Raw genomic sequence first — 16,182 nt, forward strand, 5'->3', positions numbered from 1 at the left:
TCCTGCTCACCCTGGTTGGGGCACCAAAACTCCCTGATGGAGAAAGCTAAATGGCTGCATTTACACTGCAGAAATAATCCAGTTTGAAACTGCTTTAACTGCCACAGCTCAATGCTATGGAATTCTGGGGACTGTAGTTTTGTGAGACATTTAGCCTTGCCTGTCAGAGAGCTCTGGTGCCACAACAAACTACACTTCCCAGAATTCTATAGCACTGAGCCAGAGTGGTTGAAGTGGGGTCAACCTGGATTATTTCTGCAGTACAGATGCAGCCAGAAAGGGAAATAGACCTACCAACCATGCTGACCTTTCCTCAAGTCTTCCACCCAGGGTGACCAGATGTCATAACCCCAGAAGAGGACAAGGAATCCCAAAATATTGGACATTCAAGAAAAATGTAGAACATTACCAAATAAAAGCTAAACACATTAATATATGACATTAAAACCAGTCACAGCTGCAAAGGCCTTTGTTCAGGCCTCAATAAATAAATACCCTAAAAGTTGCATCCAGTATGGAAACCCCCCCCCCAGGGCCCACTATATATCCCAAATGATAGGGTCGCCACAAGTCGGAAATGAAGGCAGACAGCAACAGCTGGAAAGAGGAAAACATTTAGCATTAATCAGGCCTCAATAAATGCCCTTAAAGGTCGCATCCAGCCTGGAAAACCTCACAGGGATCACTATATATCCCAAATGATAGGGTCGCCATAAATCGGAAATGACCTGAAGGCACACAACAACCTTTATCTTTATTCAGCCCTGAATAACCAGCCTAGAACCCCCCCCGGGGCCCCCTATATATCCCAAATGATCGGTTGGCCTTAGGGTCGCCATAAATAAGTCGGAAATGAAGGCAGACAGCAACAGCTGGGAAGAGGGAAGCCTTGAGGTTGATTCAGGCCTCCATAAACTTCTACTATACATCCCAAGCGACAGGGTCAAGAAAATAGTCAGAAATGACTTGGAGGCACACAGTAGCAGCAGCAGCAGCAGCAGCAGCAGCAAGAGGGTCGCCCCAAGGGAAAGAAAGGGGGGCATACAACAACAACAACAGCGCAGGAAGGGTTTTCCCCACCGTTGCGCCCACTCCTCCCAGCTTACCTTGGCCAATGCCTTCCAGCAATTGGCGCTCTTCCTGGCTCAGGTCCCCTTTCCTTGGCGGAGCCATGGCTGGCTGGCAGGCAGGCAGGCAGGCAGGCTTCCTCTCTCCTCTTCCTCTCCTCCCTCCCTTTCCCAGCCAGGCCTTGCCTCCCTTCCTAATAACAACCCCCAAATGGAGCTCTTCTTCTTCCTTCAACGAGGGGCCTGCTTGGAGCCAGGGAAGCCCCTGCCTGCTCCAACCTCCTTCCCCCACATTAGAACCAAGCTGTTTCCTTCGCCTCCTTGCTTGGACCCTCCTCTCCTCTCCCGACCCCGGCTGGGCGAGACCATTCCTAAAGAGGGGGGATGGGGCGAAGTGAAACAACAACAACAACATTCCTCCTTTCTTTCCCATTTGGTCCCCAAAGTGGGCATTGTAGGCCTCCTCTTAGGTCCCTATCCAAAGCGTAAAGTGTGGGTTGTCCAAAGGGAATTATCCCTCAGCATCTCTTTGCTCCTCTTAACCTAACCCCCCCCCGTGTTGGGAATAATGGTACGTCCGGCCTGCCCAGGGCTCTGAGAGAGAGAGTGTGTGTGTGTGTGTGTTTGTGTGTCAATGTTGTTGCTGCTGCCCTTCACTTCTTCTCCATTGTCTGGGGCTGAGGCAGGTCGCGTTGCTGCTCCTCCTCCGCCGCCTCTTTCTGCTTGCTTTCCCCCGAGAAAGGCCCTTTCCCCGAGAGAGGTAAGCCTTATCATGGGGGGTTGGAAGAGGAGGGAGGCTGAAGGGAAGAGAGAAAGGAGGGAAGGGGTCTAGCTCCATCTCCAAGGCAGAAAAGAGGCAGCCCAGGGAGGAAAAGCGGGTTTTCCTGTCACACAAAAGGGGTCCATTTTGATGCAGTTTTAGGCAACTCAAATGCAGTTTGAGGGGTGTGTGTGTGTGAAGGACAGTTTGTGGCTCACTTCGTGGTGGTGGTCTCTAGTGCGTCCTCCTTTTTCAGGACCCGTCCTCCATTCCAGCCTTACATGTCCTCCATAAGAAGCACCACTGGATACACAGGGGGTCTGCTAAGGTTTGGGTTTCAGGATACTAACCCCCCCCCACCCCCTGGATAGCAAAAGCGATGGGGGCTCCAGTGCCATCAGAATAGGGCAGCTACTAAAACAAAAGGACACTACTCGCCCCGAGGGAAACCAGGCTTCCCCAGAGAGACTCGTGGGGATTCCTTGATGCTAGTCCACGGGCCTGGATTCCCCATGGTTCTCTATCTCTGGGGAAGGAATCCCTGTGTTTTCCTATGGGCAAGCCATCCCCATGATTCTCTCGGAGCAAGGAGGCTTCCTCTATGGGCAAGTACTGTCCCAGGACATACATACACAAATGGCACAGCAAAATGGCTAAAATAAGGTTTGCTTTTGGGGGGATTTGTATCTTTCAAAGAGACTTTCAAGCTGTGGCTGGTCGGATCAGTGGCTATGAAGGGCAGCCTATACAGAACTTCCAAACCGGCCCAAATCCGTGGATGATCGTCTCCCATGGAACGCAATGGCATCGTGAAATGGTGCCCCCTCCCCTTTATATAAACTTCCAATGTACCCCCATTTGCTTTGGGGACTTCATTATTTTGTGGCATATATTTCAAAGCGTGGATGGTTAAATCTGTGGCTAGACAACCCGCGGATATGGAAGGCCAGCTAGGTTTCTGTTGAGTGTCTGAAGCTCCTCTTGGGTCGGGTCCTCCCTTTCTCTTGGAAGGTCCTCCTTTGTGGGGAGGACATCTGGTCACCCCGGGTGTGTATGTGTTTTTGTCTTTGACTACATCCACACTGGAGATATATTTCGGTTTGGCCTCGCTAACTCTCTTTTGTAGCTCAAGGCTATGGAATTCTGGCCCAGAGTGCTCCGCTTGTAGCCTTGAGCTACAAATGAGTGAGCGGGGCCAAAGCGGAATATTTCTCCAGTGTGGATGCAGCCTTACTTGTGTAGTTGTGGAACCAATCGGTGCGAGGGAGGAGGAGGAGGCTGTTGATGCTGCTCACGCAGTTTTCTAGCAGAGGCGTCATTGGAGTGGAGGCGACCTTAACCTGCGTCGTGTACTGCCTGGCTCCCCCGGGGCTTCGGGTCGCATTTCAGGAGGGTGTGAGAATCTGCACGCCCAGCCTGGGACTAGGTCCTCTTGAAGGCAGTGAGGCTCCCTCTGAGCAGACAGTTGCATGTCTCTGTGTGCCTTCAGATGGTCTGGCAGCTGATGGACACCCCATGAATCTCAGGGTTTCTAAGGCAAGAAGTACTCAGAGGTGCTTTGGCCAGTTCTGTCCTCTCGCTCTCCTATATATATATATATATACACACACACACACACACACACACTCTGTGTGTGTGGAGGGGCATATATATATGACACACACACACACACACATATATATACATATGTACACACTGTATATATTCAGCCTTTAGGGCTGAAGGGCGGGGTATAAATGCCAATAATAATAATAATAATAATAATAATATAGACACTGGGGTTTGGTTCCAGGAATCCTCCCCCCCATGGATACCAATATCCATGGGTGCTCATGTCCCATTAAAGATAATGCCATAGTAAAATGGCTTGCCTTATATAAAAGGGAAAAAATCAAGATTTGCTCATGGGAATTTGTCTGTTTTTAAAGTATTTTCAAGCAAACCTCATTGTTTTGCAAAACCTCTTAGAGGAAAAGAAAATCTTGTGTTGCGTTTTTCCTTTTTGTGAAGTTGCCCACTTTTTGCACAAATTACTGTACAGTCAGCCCTTCTTATACACGGATTTTTTATAGACGGATTCAAGCATACACGGTTTGAAAATGTTCCAAAAAAGTATAAATTTACCTTGATTTTCCATTTTTTATAAGGGACACCATTTTGCTATGCCATTATACTTAATGGGACTTGAGCATACACGGATTTTGTTATACACGGGGGATCTTGGAACCAAACCCCAGCGTATAACAAGGGTCCACTGTATGTACTCATGGATAAGTAAACATTTTAGTAAACAAATTTGACTCAAAAAACCTGAGTTGACTTATCCACTGATAAGTCCTGTGCTGTCATTTAGCTCTTCTGAAAAAAGGGAACCATTCCCTGGTGAAAGGCAAGAGTATAATTTGTCATGGAAGCACTGACTCACCTTTCCTCTCTCATCCATCCAGCCTTTAGTGTCAGCACAGTTGTGCCTGCTAGAATTTTCTGGGTTCTTTGTCATTGTTTTCCTTTGCTTCATCCTTGAGATCCTTTATTACTTTATATATTCAATGTCTAAGTCTACCCAAAAAACTGACCCAAAAATTCAGAGTCAACTTATCCATGGGTCAATGTAAATACGTACTTGCAACTCTTATTTAAAAATGAATTTATCCCCTGGTGATAGGCAAGAGTGAAATCTGTCCTGGAAGCACTGGCCCTCCGCTACTCTCTCATCCATTCAGGCTTTAGTGTGAGCACAAACAGTTATGGCTGCTGGAATATTGTAAATTCTTTGGCATTGTTTTCCTTGCTCCATTCTTTAGATTCTTTGCCCCTAAGTTTACCCTCAATTTATCCATGGGTCATATCAAAATCCATAATTTTGTCCGCAAAACCTGCCCTCGACTTACGTTCGATTCATAGTTGAGTATATATGGTTCATGTCCCTAAATTTTACCCTTGACCTGTCCACTGGGCATATCAAAATCCTGCCTTCGATTTATACATGAGGTCAACTTATAGTCAAGTTCATATGGTAAATTGGAAATTTGAGCTCTTTACGGGAACTCAAGTTTGCACCTTCTTTTTACCTTAGCAAAAAGGGAGCATGAAAACTAGCTGTTTAAAAGTACCAAAGATCATTTTTCAATGACTTTATTCATTGGGTTGTAGTAGTCCTGGAGAAGATAATTCCACAACTGGTCAGTAATATAACCCCATTGATGCTAGTGAAATTTAAGTTCTTTTTTTAGATGGATGAGTTTGTGGGCTGTAGCCTGAATGAATTACAGTTGACCTACAAAATAAATTGAGAGCTTTTTGCTGCTCTTATTTCAGCTGCGGATTAATGGAATTTCCATTCGGCATTTGTGACTTGTAGAGAGGCATGCTTTCTGAGTACGAGTACTACTTTTAGACTCCTTCCATAGCTACGCTACCTAACGTGATTTAATTTTAATATAGCTCTTGAACAGTAGACACATGGATAGTAAATGCTGCCCACTTAATATAAACATGTTGACTTTGTAGTAAGCTGTATGATTAGTACGTTCCATGGGGCTGAAATCCTAGATTCAAGATACTACATTTTCATGGAGATACTTATGTGTTACTGCTGGAGAGTCCAGAATAGTGGTAACAGTGGCGTTTCCTTGCTTCAGGACTAGAGTCTGATACAAACCAGTGTCTGTGGTTTCTGAGTCTGGAGTGTGGAAAATATAGTCAGGCTGGTGTCTGCATAAAGTGAAACAAGGTTTTGTGGGTTGCCATGTTTGAATGGTTCCTGTGTAAAATCTCCATGTCAGTAAAAGCAAAACAAACACCCAGAACATCAGAGTCTGTTCTTCCACCTCTTTTCTGCTTCATTTTCCTGCATGGGCAAACCAGAAAGAAGTTACCCAAATTCACGCTCTTTTCTTTCCCACATGCTACACATTGGGCCCGTACTGACAGGCCAAAATAAAGCTGTTTCGGGTCACTTTGGAGGTATGCTGTTTAAATGATGCATGCATCCTAAGAGGCCAGAAGCCTCACCAAAGCCACGCTCCAGTCCTAAGGACTGGAGTGCCGCTTTGGCGCAGCCTCTGGCCTCTTAAGATGTGTGTGTCATTTAAACAGCTTACCTCCAAAGTGACCAGAAGCAGCTTTATTTTGGCCTGTCTGTACAGGCCCATTGTTTCATTTAGAGTTGCATATACCTGCTTTTTCAACCAGACCTAAATGTCATAAAGGTACCAGATGCCATCTGACATTGGAAGCTAAGCAGGGTCAGTCTGGTTAGTATGTGGATGGGAGACCACTAATTAATACCAGGTGCTGTGGGCTATATTTCAGAGGAAGGAACTGGCAAAAACCCCTCTTGAGTATTGCTTGCCTAAGAAAACCCTATGAAATTAATGGGGTTGCCATAAGTCAGCAGGTGACTTGATGGCACACACACACACACTTTCTTCCTAATGAATGAGAATCATGGCCATAGAAGATTTCTCACTTCACTATGAAGCTTATGAAAAACAGTGTAACATTTTCTTTTGGCTCTTTAGCATGTTTTGTGTATGAACTGTTTTGTGTATTTATTTTAAAAGGGATAATTCATTATTAAAGGTTTATAAATGACATTTAGTATGAAAAACGGAGGGAAATGAAGGTGCTGTGGTTTGACATTTTCATAATTCTGTACCAAAGTCACTTAAAATCTTATGTGTAAAATAGTTCCAAATCCCGCAGGAGTGTCAATTAAGATTCTTTGCACCTGACTGACAGTTCAAATTTATTCAGATTCCTGAGGCAAAATGGAAAATCCTTTCTCAGTGTCTGAAATGTTCCTGCATCCAATATGTTTGAACCCTCTTTTTTTCTGGGTGGAAATCAAATGATTTTATATGCCTATTAGAATGCCACTGCGAGGTGTATAATAAAAGCTATCTAGGCAGCTGTAGACTGCAGTTTAACAGAAAAATATATTGAAACATTTAGTCAGCTGTATTACGGTACTGATAAGTACTTTTGCCATTTGTATTGCTTGCTGAAAACTTTTATAAACAAGTTCAGCATTTTGCCTCTTTGAAAACTGCATTTACAGAATTACGTTTTCAGACTGTGCCCAAATCATTTTTGGATGGAAGATGCAGGCATTTTCCAAGAAGTTTGAAGTCCTGTGTTTGTAGGATGGGAGAAACAGACAGTATCTCACACTACTGCCACTTAGAACAAAATCTCAGGGAGAGATTCCTGAGACAGATCTTAGCAATCCTTATGGGTCGAAAGTCCTTCTGTAAAGATACACTGGTTACTGTCAGTTTCTGACTCCATACCTCAAACACAAAGCAGCTTTGTTTGATAAAATAGTATTTCTGCCACCAATGATTGCTATTGCAGTGGTCTGCACAGGGGACTTGTTAACCTGAGGTTTTGCATGTATTTCTATTATTGTAAAAAACATTTGCATATGTGGCTTGTAATGGCGATTAGTCAAATATCATAAAAGCCTGGCTTGATAAATGGAGCTTTTCTGTTGGTTGTAATTGCTGCTAAACTGCTTAGACCAGGAGTGAGAATTAGGCTTTCCTGAAGATATTTTTGGACTGCAACTTCCAACAGTCCTTCCAATTGGCTGTGCTGGCTATGGCTGTCTGGAATTGCAGTCCGACACTATTTAGAAGTCCATCCCACTCCCACCATTTAGATTAAGCTTCAGAGTGTTTTTTCATCTGTTACTTGCGAACAGTTGTCAGATATAGTTTATACAATTTGTTCCCTAATGTTTATGGAGCAGCCTGATGATATTTGTCTAACTGAAGATGTGCATATAATACAGTAACCTAGTTCCCTCTGAACATGGTGTGGAAGAGTTTCTGAAAAACAGCCACCTTGAGTCTCCAGTTTTGAGGAAAAGTCAGGATACAAATAAAGATGATGATACCATCGAAGAAGGGAAGATAAAACTAATGCAAAATAGTCATGATCTCTTTAGGTATCCAACAATAAATGTCTTGAATTTATTATATGTGAGTGTCATAATTTTTTTGTTTGTTGTGTGTTGTTTCTGATTTATGGCAACCCTAAGGGAGACCTATCACAGGATTTTCTTGGCTAATTTCTTCAGAGGGGGCTTCCCATTGCCATCCTCTGAGGCTGAGAGTTGCCAAGGTCACCCAATGGGTTTCCATGATCAAACTGGGATTTGAATCCTGGTCCCCCAGGGTCCTAGTCTAGTGTTCAAACCACTATACTACACTGGTGTCATATTTAAGTACATATATTTTCTGTTACATCTCAAGGTGCTTTATAATTTCTTGTTTTGTTAATAAATGAAAAAAGCAGCTATGCAGCTGAGTGACTTTAGGTGTGCAGGCACATAGGGCTTGTTAATCTGTTGTTATGACCAATTTCCCCCCAGCCTGGAGTTGATGAAAATGTTAGTTCAACACAGATCAATGGCCATTATTTCAGTTAAGCTGTTTCACTAAGAATTGATTCACTGACTGAATTGATTAGCTAATTCATTAACTAGTTAACTCATTGATCAACTATTTAATGGATTAATTGATTACCTATTTGACGGAGATATTGGGTAAGGAATTCAATTACAATACATACAATACATAATTGGAACAGAGTAATAATAGATTAATGATTTTAGTTGTGTGAAGTTTCTATGTTGATTATAACCAATTCTTCTACTCAGTTAATTTAAACCACACAAAACAAAAAAGGAAATTTGACTAATTTCTGTATCTTCAAAAATACTGTAGTACTATTTTTATATGTGACAAAACAGGAATACCTACAGGGCAGGAGAGCTAGTGCTGTGTAGTGGTTTAATCACTGTATTAGGATACTGGGAGACCAAGATTCAAATCTCTACTCAGTCATAGAAATCCTCTGGGTGACCGAGGGCTAGTCACAATCTCCTGACCTCAAAGAAGGACAGAGGCAAAATCCCTCTGGACAACTCTTGCAAAACAGCAACAACTTCATGAGAGCTTCACCTTAGGGTAGCCATAAGTCAGAAATGACTTGAGGGCACACAGCAACAAAGTGGTTTTATGTCAGGGACATTGTTTACAACTTTCTTGTAACAGAGTCATAAAGTTCACCCTTTCTCTGCCTGGCTGAGGGTTAAACTAAATAGAATGTATTCCCTACAGTAGAAAAACTCATCTTCTGCAATTGTTGCATCTTTTGCTTGTTGTGTAACTCTTTCGTGTATCTAAGATACTGTTTTGACACTTCGTCCTTTCCTTCTGTGGTTTCTTCTGGCACAGCAGGAACAAGCTCTGAACATTAAGGGATAAAACTGTACAAAGTACTGTAGGTTTCTATTTATGGTAAGCATATTTTATTTGGCAAATATAAGCATGATCCTATGGAGAATGTTATTTTTATATATACAGATAAATATATACACTGAGTAGGATCCAGATACTTAGTCATACTTAGAATGCTCCCTCTCAAATCAATGGAACTTAAGTCAGTCATGATTCATTGGGTCTGTTTTATGTACAACTACAACTGGATCCAGTGAAATATCATTGTCAAACTGCCAACTCAAATGCATTTAGATGGAATGCCTAACTCACTTATTTTCTGTGAGAAAGCTGGTAAAGAAGTACAATACACTTCATATCCCTGTATATGTATCATACAAGTAGAGATTCTTGTGCTGCCTTGAGCTGAGAAAGGTTCAGTGATCGTCAAAGATATGTTTTAGTCATATCTGAGTTCCTCTTCTAGTTTAATAGCTTTCTCTACCAAAGCACTAAAGCATGAGATATTTTTTAATGTACTGCCAAAGCATTGTTTTAGAGAATTTGCTGGCCAAGGTCACTGCAATGATATTTAAAGTATAAGCCAATGTGAGATTAGTTGAGGGTGAATGAGAGGGCAATAATACCCTGAGTAGTATCAAATTTAAGAGACCCCAGAACATTGCAATAAAGAAAGAAAGAAATGTATTATTCTGACAAATTCATAAAATGTGAAATACAGTTTTTTTGGTTTTTTAAAATGGTACAGTATTTATAGTCTCCTTTTCTGGGGGCCTCAACCTTGATTATTTTTCATGTAAATCCAACATGACTACATACAAGCATAATTTTACAGACTGAACAAACCTTTCACTGTATACCACAAATGGCGACAACATGGCCTGAACTCCCTTTTGTAGCCTCCCTAGTCCTTCTGAGCACTCCAAGCTCCCAGATCCTTCCGTTTTTTAAAAATATAAAAGTGATAAAATGATGCACAAATTACACAAAAATGCCATGTAAAGCAGTTTTATATTTGTCACGCTCGTATGTAATTGTTGAAAGCCATTCCACCATCCAAAAAACAGAAAATAAAAATAGGAACTCCTGTAGTCTTGGGTCAATTCTTGGCTTGCATTTAGAGATGATTTTCAATCAAAAAATACTCCCCATTGGACTCCATCACAGGATCTCCCCCTGCCATTGAAGTAATCTATTCCTGATTGCAGGTGTGTTGAAGCATACTGTCTTTATAAATCTTAAAATTCCCAATTTCAAAACTAGAACCTAGGATTATCCATCTGAAACAATGGTTTTGTCTGGGAATGCCGGGTCCTGTGCAGTCATTGTGAGGATACAGTTCATACAAAGCTGAATAATTAATGTAATTTCCTCCCTTACTGTGGAAGAAATTCTGTTCCAGGATTCTCCCCTTGTTTGAAAATCCTGTAGCGTTTTGTGGAGTGTTATTCTACAGAGAGGTATTTCTTGATGAGAAATGAGTGGATGCCAGCTATACTCACCGCAGAATGATGACAGAGTATTTGGTATGCAGCAAACTGACCAGTTACCAAGTGCTAGGGACTCATTTGCTGTGACTGCAGCTTTAGAGGCACCCACTCTTACTCCTCTTCAGCCAAGCTAAGCAGTGTCCTTATTGTGTACCCTTCTTATCTCACAAATGGTGGGCCTGCCATAACAAGCTCTACATAAGTTTGGAGGTACCTATGAAGGTGTGATCTTGGGGAACTCAGAGATCTTGTGAGAGGCCCTCCTCTTGTACGCATGATATAGGCCTGTGCCACACATTCCCAGTCAGTTTTGTACTGGCTGGCTGGCAAACTATAGGGGTTTGTGAGTTATGGTTGAGATGATTTGATAGATTTCTTATGGTCTGAAACACTCAATTGTCAGGTGGCCTACTACTGTAAAAAGTACTTCAGGGAAGTTGAACAGACATACAAAAGGCTCACTGCTCAATTATTTTTCCCCCAATAGAGTTTCTTGGTTGTGAAGAAACCCAATTCATGACTGGGGAATGATTAACAAAGAATATTATTTCCATTCCTAAGCCACTGTTACTTTGTCCCACCCCCAAGATAATGGACCATTAAAAAAAACAATACCTTAACAGTCCAGTGTTGAGTTTGGCTTCATATCATAGGTTGAGGTCCCTGTGATCCAAAACACACTGAAGAAATCATCCAATTTGAGACCGCTTTAACTTCTCTGGCTAAGGAATTCTGGGAACTGTAGTATTGAGACATTTAGCCGCCTCTGTCAGAGAGCTCTGGTGCCACAATAACCTACAAATCCCAGGAGCCCCTAACACTGAGCCACGGCAGTTAAAGCAGTCTCAAACTGGATTATTTCTGCAGTCTGTTTTGGACATGATATGAAGTCTTATCCTCATTCTCAAAGGATACATTTTCCCAGTAATAAGCTAGCAGCTGAAGTGATATGCATGTACAGAGGAGCTCCTACGTGGCATAGAGTATTCAAGAAAGGATGGCCGGGAAGAGCAATGTCACTGGACAAGAATCTGTTAAATCTATCTGAAAGAAAATGTTGATAAAACTATTTTCTAACTTGCAGAAATGAAGATAGCACCAGCCATAAAGGTTATATCACTGCCTTCCAGTACTAAAACATCTATCTGAATGCCAGCTACCAGCATTAAAATTTCTGAATTCAGGGAACTATATTATAGACATTGATAAGTCTTGATATCTGTTCTGTGAAGGTTAATTGTCAAGTTGGATTACATCTTGTTTCATTCCTTTAAAAATAATAATAATTTTTGTAGTAATTTGTTGTTGCTGTTGTGTGCCTTTAAGTCATTTCTAATTTATGGCAACCCTAAGGTTTTTTCTTGGCAAGTTTTGTTCAGAGGAGGTTTGCCATTGCCTTCCCCTGAGGCTGAGAAAGTGTGACTTGCCCAAGGTCACCCAGTGGGTTTTGTGGCTGAGCTGGGAATCAAAACCTCATCTCCAGAGACATAGTTCAGCACAATTATTTTAAGAACAGCAAATAGACAAAACTGGTCTAAAATGAAATCTGAGTATAACACAACAATCTGAAATCCCATACTTACCCAAATCCATATGGTTTTTCTTTAAGCATCAGTGTGTTTATATGAGAAAAAACAGTAACAAAAACTTGTAACCCTCTTAAAGAAGACACCTTTTGTTGCAATTCCTGAGAATTCTTTACAATTGTAGAACAACAACAAGACTTCGTAAACAGGCAAGTGGAAGGAAATGAAGCCATGTTTTGGCTTTACTAGCAATGCATGTTAAAAGAATTTATTGGGGGGGGGGGACTTTCCCACCATCTCTTCCCTCCTAAAATGCCTCCATAAAAGGTTGAATTGGGCCTTTGGAACATGGTCTGTATCGTATGTATTTCTGTCAGGAAAAAAAAAAGTCCTGACTTAACTGGTCTGAGACAAAATCTAACAGAAATTTTCTGCTGCCATTGCATAAACTTTCTTTTCTTTTTCTTTTTCTTTCTTTCTTTTTTGAAGTATTTTACTCTATCCCAGTAGCTCGTGATATATCCCAAAATCTATTTTGCATCCAACAACATCAAAACCTAATTTAAGTTACAATCTTGAAGGTGGGAATAAGGCCCACTGAACATGGTGGGTGCTAGTTCTAGTTAAATTTCCATAGGCTTGAACACTAACTGAACAATAACATACCATCTTAATATTATTAAACAGAACATTTTCCTCATAGCCAGCTTGTCATTTCACTCTCTCCTGTTATTTATTTAATTAATTTATACCCACCCACCCCAAAATGACAAATATCTTCAGGACAGTATTCAAACAAGAAAGCTTCTTATTCAAAACTTCTTCCAAGCAAATATATTAATGAAGTTGCTCAGCACAGGGCAGAATTTTACCTCAATACACTTTTTATGGTTCTTTTGCTGAATGTTTTGCAAAAGGAAACACCTTTGCAAAGCCTTTGACCAGTAACTGGATTATAATGGCTTCAGTTTACTGGAGCTTGGGAGCAGCAGACAAATGCCTGTGAACTTGGTCACCTTTTGCTAGTACGTCTACACTTTGGATAAAGGTAGATTACAATTACTGTTAAGACAGGCTAGCAAACAGAGCTTAATAAGGATCTGTTCAAGCAGGGACCTATGAGAAGGAGGTGATGTAACGAAGCCACAAGGAGTTTCATAAACTTTTATTAGATGGACTGAATGTTCAAAAACAGAAACGTTTGAAACAAATTAAATGTTAATTACTTAGTTAGAAGTATCCAATAAACTTTATGTCAATAAAAGAGTCTGTGCCTCAAGATGTATTTTTAAAAAGTTTTACTTTTCTAGTTCTACTAATTAGCCAATGGGTTTTGGTCAGGAAATATTTATATGACCTGCTCGGGCCTCATCTAGAGTACTATGTTCAGTTCTGGGCATTTTAAGAAGAATATATACATGTTGGAGCAGTTTCAGAAAAAGACAACAAAGGTTATAAGAGGTATGCAAAACAAAGCATTTGAAGAAAGGTTGAAGGAACTGAGCATGTTCAGTTTGTTCATACTGAGGGATGACATGATCGTACTCTAAATACCTCAAATAAATAAATAAATACCCCCAGAGCTGTTACAAAGGGAATGGGGACGTCCTGTTCTCTTCTGCCCCGGATGGTAGGACCAGGTCTGATGGTTTCAAGCTAAAGGACAGAAGATTGAAATTGAACATTAGAGGGGACATCTTGACAGTAAGAGCAGTTGGGCAATGAAATCAATTGCCTAGAGAGGTGGCGGGGTCTCTTTCTGTGCCTGTTGGGGATGCTTTAACTGTAGATCCTGCATGGAGCAGGGGGTTGGATTAGGTGGCCCATGAGACCCCTTCCAACTCCTGTCATTCTACGACTATGCCTTTGAGATTCATTTTCTCCCTTTCACACATAGAATGAAATGCTATGCACATGTATTTAGGGTCATTAAGTTCAATGAGACTTACCCCAAACTAAATGAGTATAGCAATGCTTCCCAAACTTTGGTCCTCTAGGTCTTTTGTACTTCAGCTCTCAGAATTCCTGACTGTAGGCCAAGGTGGCTAGAACCTCTGGAAGTTGAAGTCCAAGACACCTGTAGGAACAATGTTTGGGAATCACTGGTGCTTACAGAGAAAAACATAAGAGTTTGGGTAAGTATGGGATTTCAGATACTGTAGTTGTGTTATATTCAGATTTCATTTTAGACCAGTTTTGTCTCTTTGCTGTTCTTAAAATAATTGTGCTGGACCATGACTCTGGAGACCAGAGTTTGATTTCCAGCTGGAGTATAGGATTGGTGTTTTGGTTGATAAGCAATGGTCAGTCAGCCTAAATGATCTTAGTCATTTTCAGCAACCACTTTATTAAGATAATTCATAGGTAATGTACTACTTTGGTTACTAAAAGATCCAAAATTGTCTGTGACATCAGTGTCAAAAGTAGATCAGTTTTCCAAAAACATATATATTAATGGACATGTCAGAAATATGAGACAAATCTTGGTAAGTTGAACCCAAAGCTTGTGGGTTTGATGGTAAATATAACTTAGCCTGTCTTTAGTTAAATGTACTAATTTTGTTTGTTTGTGGTTGATGGCTTTACTATATTAAATCCTTGTTCAGAATTGTTGGAATTAAGTAAATAAACAAGTAATTTTCTGGCTCTGTATTGACATGTGTAACTTGTTTTGTTCTCCAACATATCAAAAAGCATATACATTTGCATTTCTTAACAAACCCAACTCTGGCAAACTAGTTCTGAAAATGAGGGGACATTCAAAAGCTGTTTATAGTACAGGAGTCTCCTGTTTCAAAGATGGAAGTGAAAAATCTCACTGGATTTGCTCAAGACCTTAAGTGTAGTTGAATTAGCTCCTTGGTCCTTGATTATGTGACTGGTGCTTGTTGGCTGAATTTTTTTAAAATGGAAATATTTTGGTTTTTACACACTGCTTTATAAGTTCAGATAATAGAACTTTAATTTTGTTTACTGCTCAGTTTCTACTGTATTTTCAACTTGGATTACCCTCTTCTCCCTAAAGTATACTTAGAGTACATTAGGTGGCAACTTGTAAAAATGGGAATGGTAACTACAGTTATTGAAGTAGTAAAATGTTTTTGCTTCAAGTGCTTTATGAGCATTGAAATAAGTTTTAGGCTTCTTAAGAAAATATTCTATATATTTCAGTTTTACCCATTAACTTTGCTCTTTCTCCCAAGCCAACTCCCTGTCCCAAATATTCTTTTCCATGGTTTCAGAATTCCAGAAATTTTATATTTTGGGCTATTTTGAAACCATGCATGAGCACAATTTTACATTACTAGAGTCAAGGCTCTAGTCACAGTTGGCCTATTTGAGTATCACATCTAGCCATGGTTGGAGAAAACTGGAAATGGATTGGAAAACCCACATTGGAAGAGGAAAGGAGATCTTCCGTTCCAGGTTCAGATTTTTGAGTATCCATGTCCTGGTTAGGAAAAACTAGGTTTGCAAATTTGAACTTGAGCAGCGGTGAAAATAACATACTTATAGTTTCCTTCTTTAAAAATGTTTTAAACCTGTGGATGCTCTTAGACCTGTAGCTGTTTTTGAGAAACTGTAACAACAGTGGTCATGGTCTTGTTTTACTAATTTGGGTTTCTTGCATTGGTTCTTTTTCTTGTACCATGAAGACTTTGCTAGTTCTACACTGATCTAGGTTTTGTAATTTTCAAACGAAATACAAATAGATTTTCTAAGAAGTTTTGGTAGGTGCACATCCTCCTGCCACATTTCTTTTAATAGATACTTTATGCCAGTTGTACTGGTTGTTTTTTATCCCTCCAATCTCAGTTCCATACCCTTCACTTGTTCCTATTTGACCAGTAAACTCCTATTGTGTTTCCAGCTTTATGGAGAGGGTATCATTTTCTTGCAATGGCCAGGGTTATTTTGATTTTAATTAAAGAATGAAGTGGGCTAGCCCCTGGTCTCTCTAGTGGCAAGACTGCAAAGGACTGACATTAGAACATGAAAAACCCAGCTGCCTGTCTCTTGATTGACTATTCTAGAACAGAGAACATCTCTCTATTAAGATCTGTTCTCTAACTGCACTGTCATTCTGAC

The 16,182-nt window shown here is 40.7% G+C and overlaps 2 protein-coding genes across 2 annotated transcripts in view; one reads left to right on the forward strand and one right to left on the reverse strand.

Annotated features, from left to right (window-relative positions):
• Positions 1-1,407, reverse strand: part of ANKMY2 (ankyrin repeat and MYND domain containing 2) — a 32,359-nt gene extending 30,952 nt beyond the window's left edge. The window contains exon 1 of the mRNA XM_042475821.1: positions 1,107-1,407. Within this exon, the coding sequence (XP_042331755.1) occupies positions 1,107-1,173 (67 nt within the window). The 5' untranslated portion in view covers positions 1,174-1,407. The remainder of the gene's footprint in view (positions 1-1,106) is intronic.
• A 265-nt stretch (positions 1,408-1,672) lies between these two features.
• Positions 1,673-16,182, forward strand: part of BZW2 (basic leucine zipper and W2 domains 2) — a 49,012-nt gene continuing 34,502 nt past the window's right edge. The window contains exon 1 of the mRNA XM_042475852.1: positions 1,673-1,827. The gene's annotated coding sequence lies outside the window, so the exon portion shown is untranslated. The remainder of the gene's footprint in view (positions 1,828-16,182) is intronic.

Source organism: Sceloporus undulatus, chromosome 6, assembly GCF_019175285.1.
Source record: "Sceloporus undulatus isolate JIND9_A2432 ecotype Alabama chromosome 6, SceUnd_v1.1, whole genome shotgun sequence".
NCBI classification, from domain to species: domain Eukaryota; kingdom Metazoa; phylum Chordata; class Lepidosauria; order Squamata; family Phrynosomatidae; genus Sceloporus; species Sceloporus undulatus.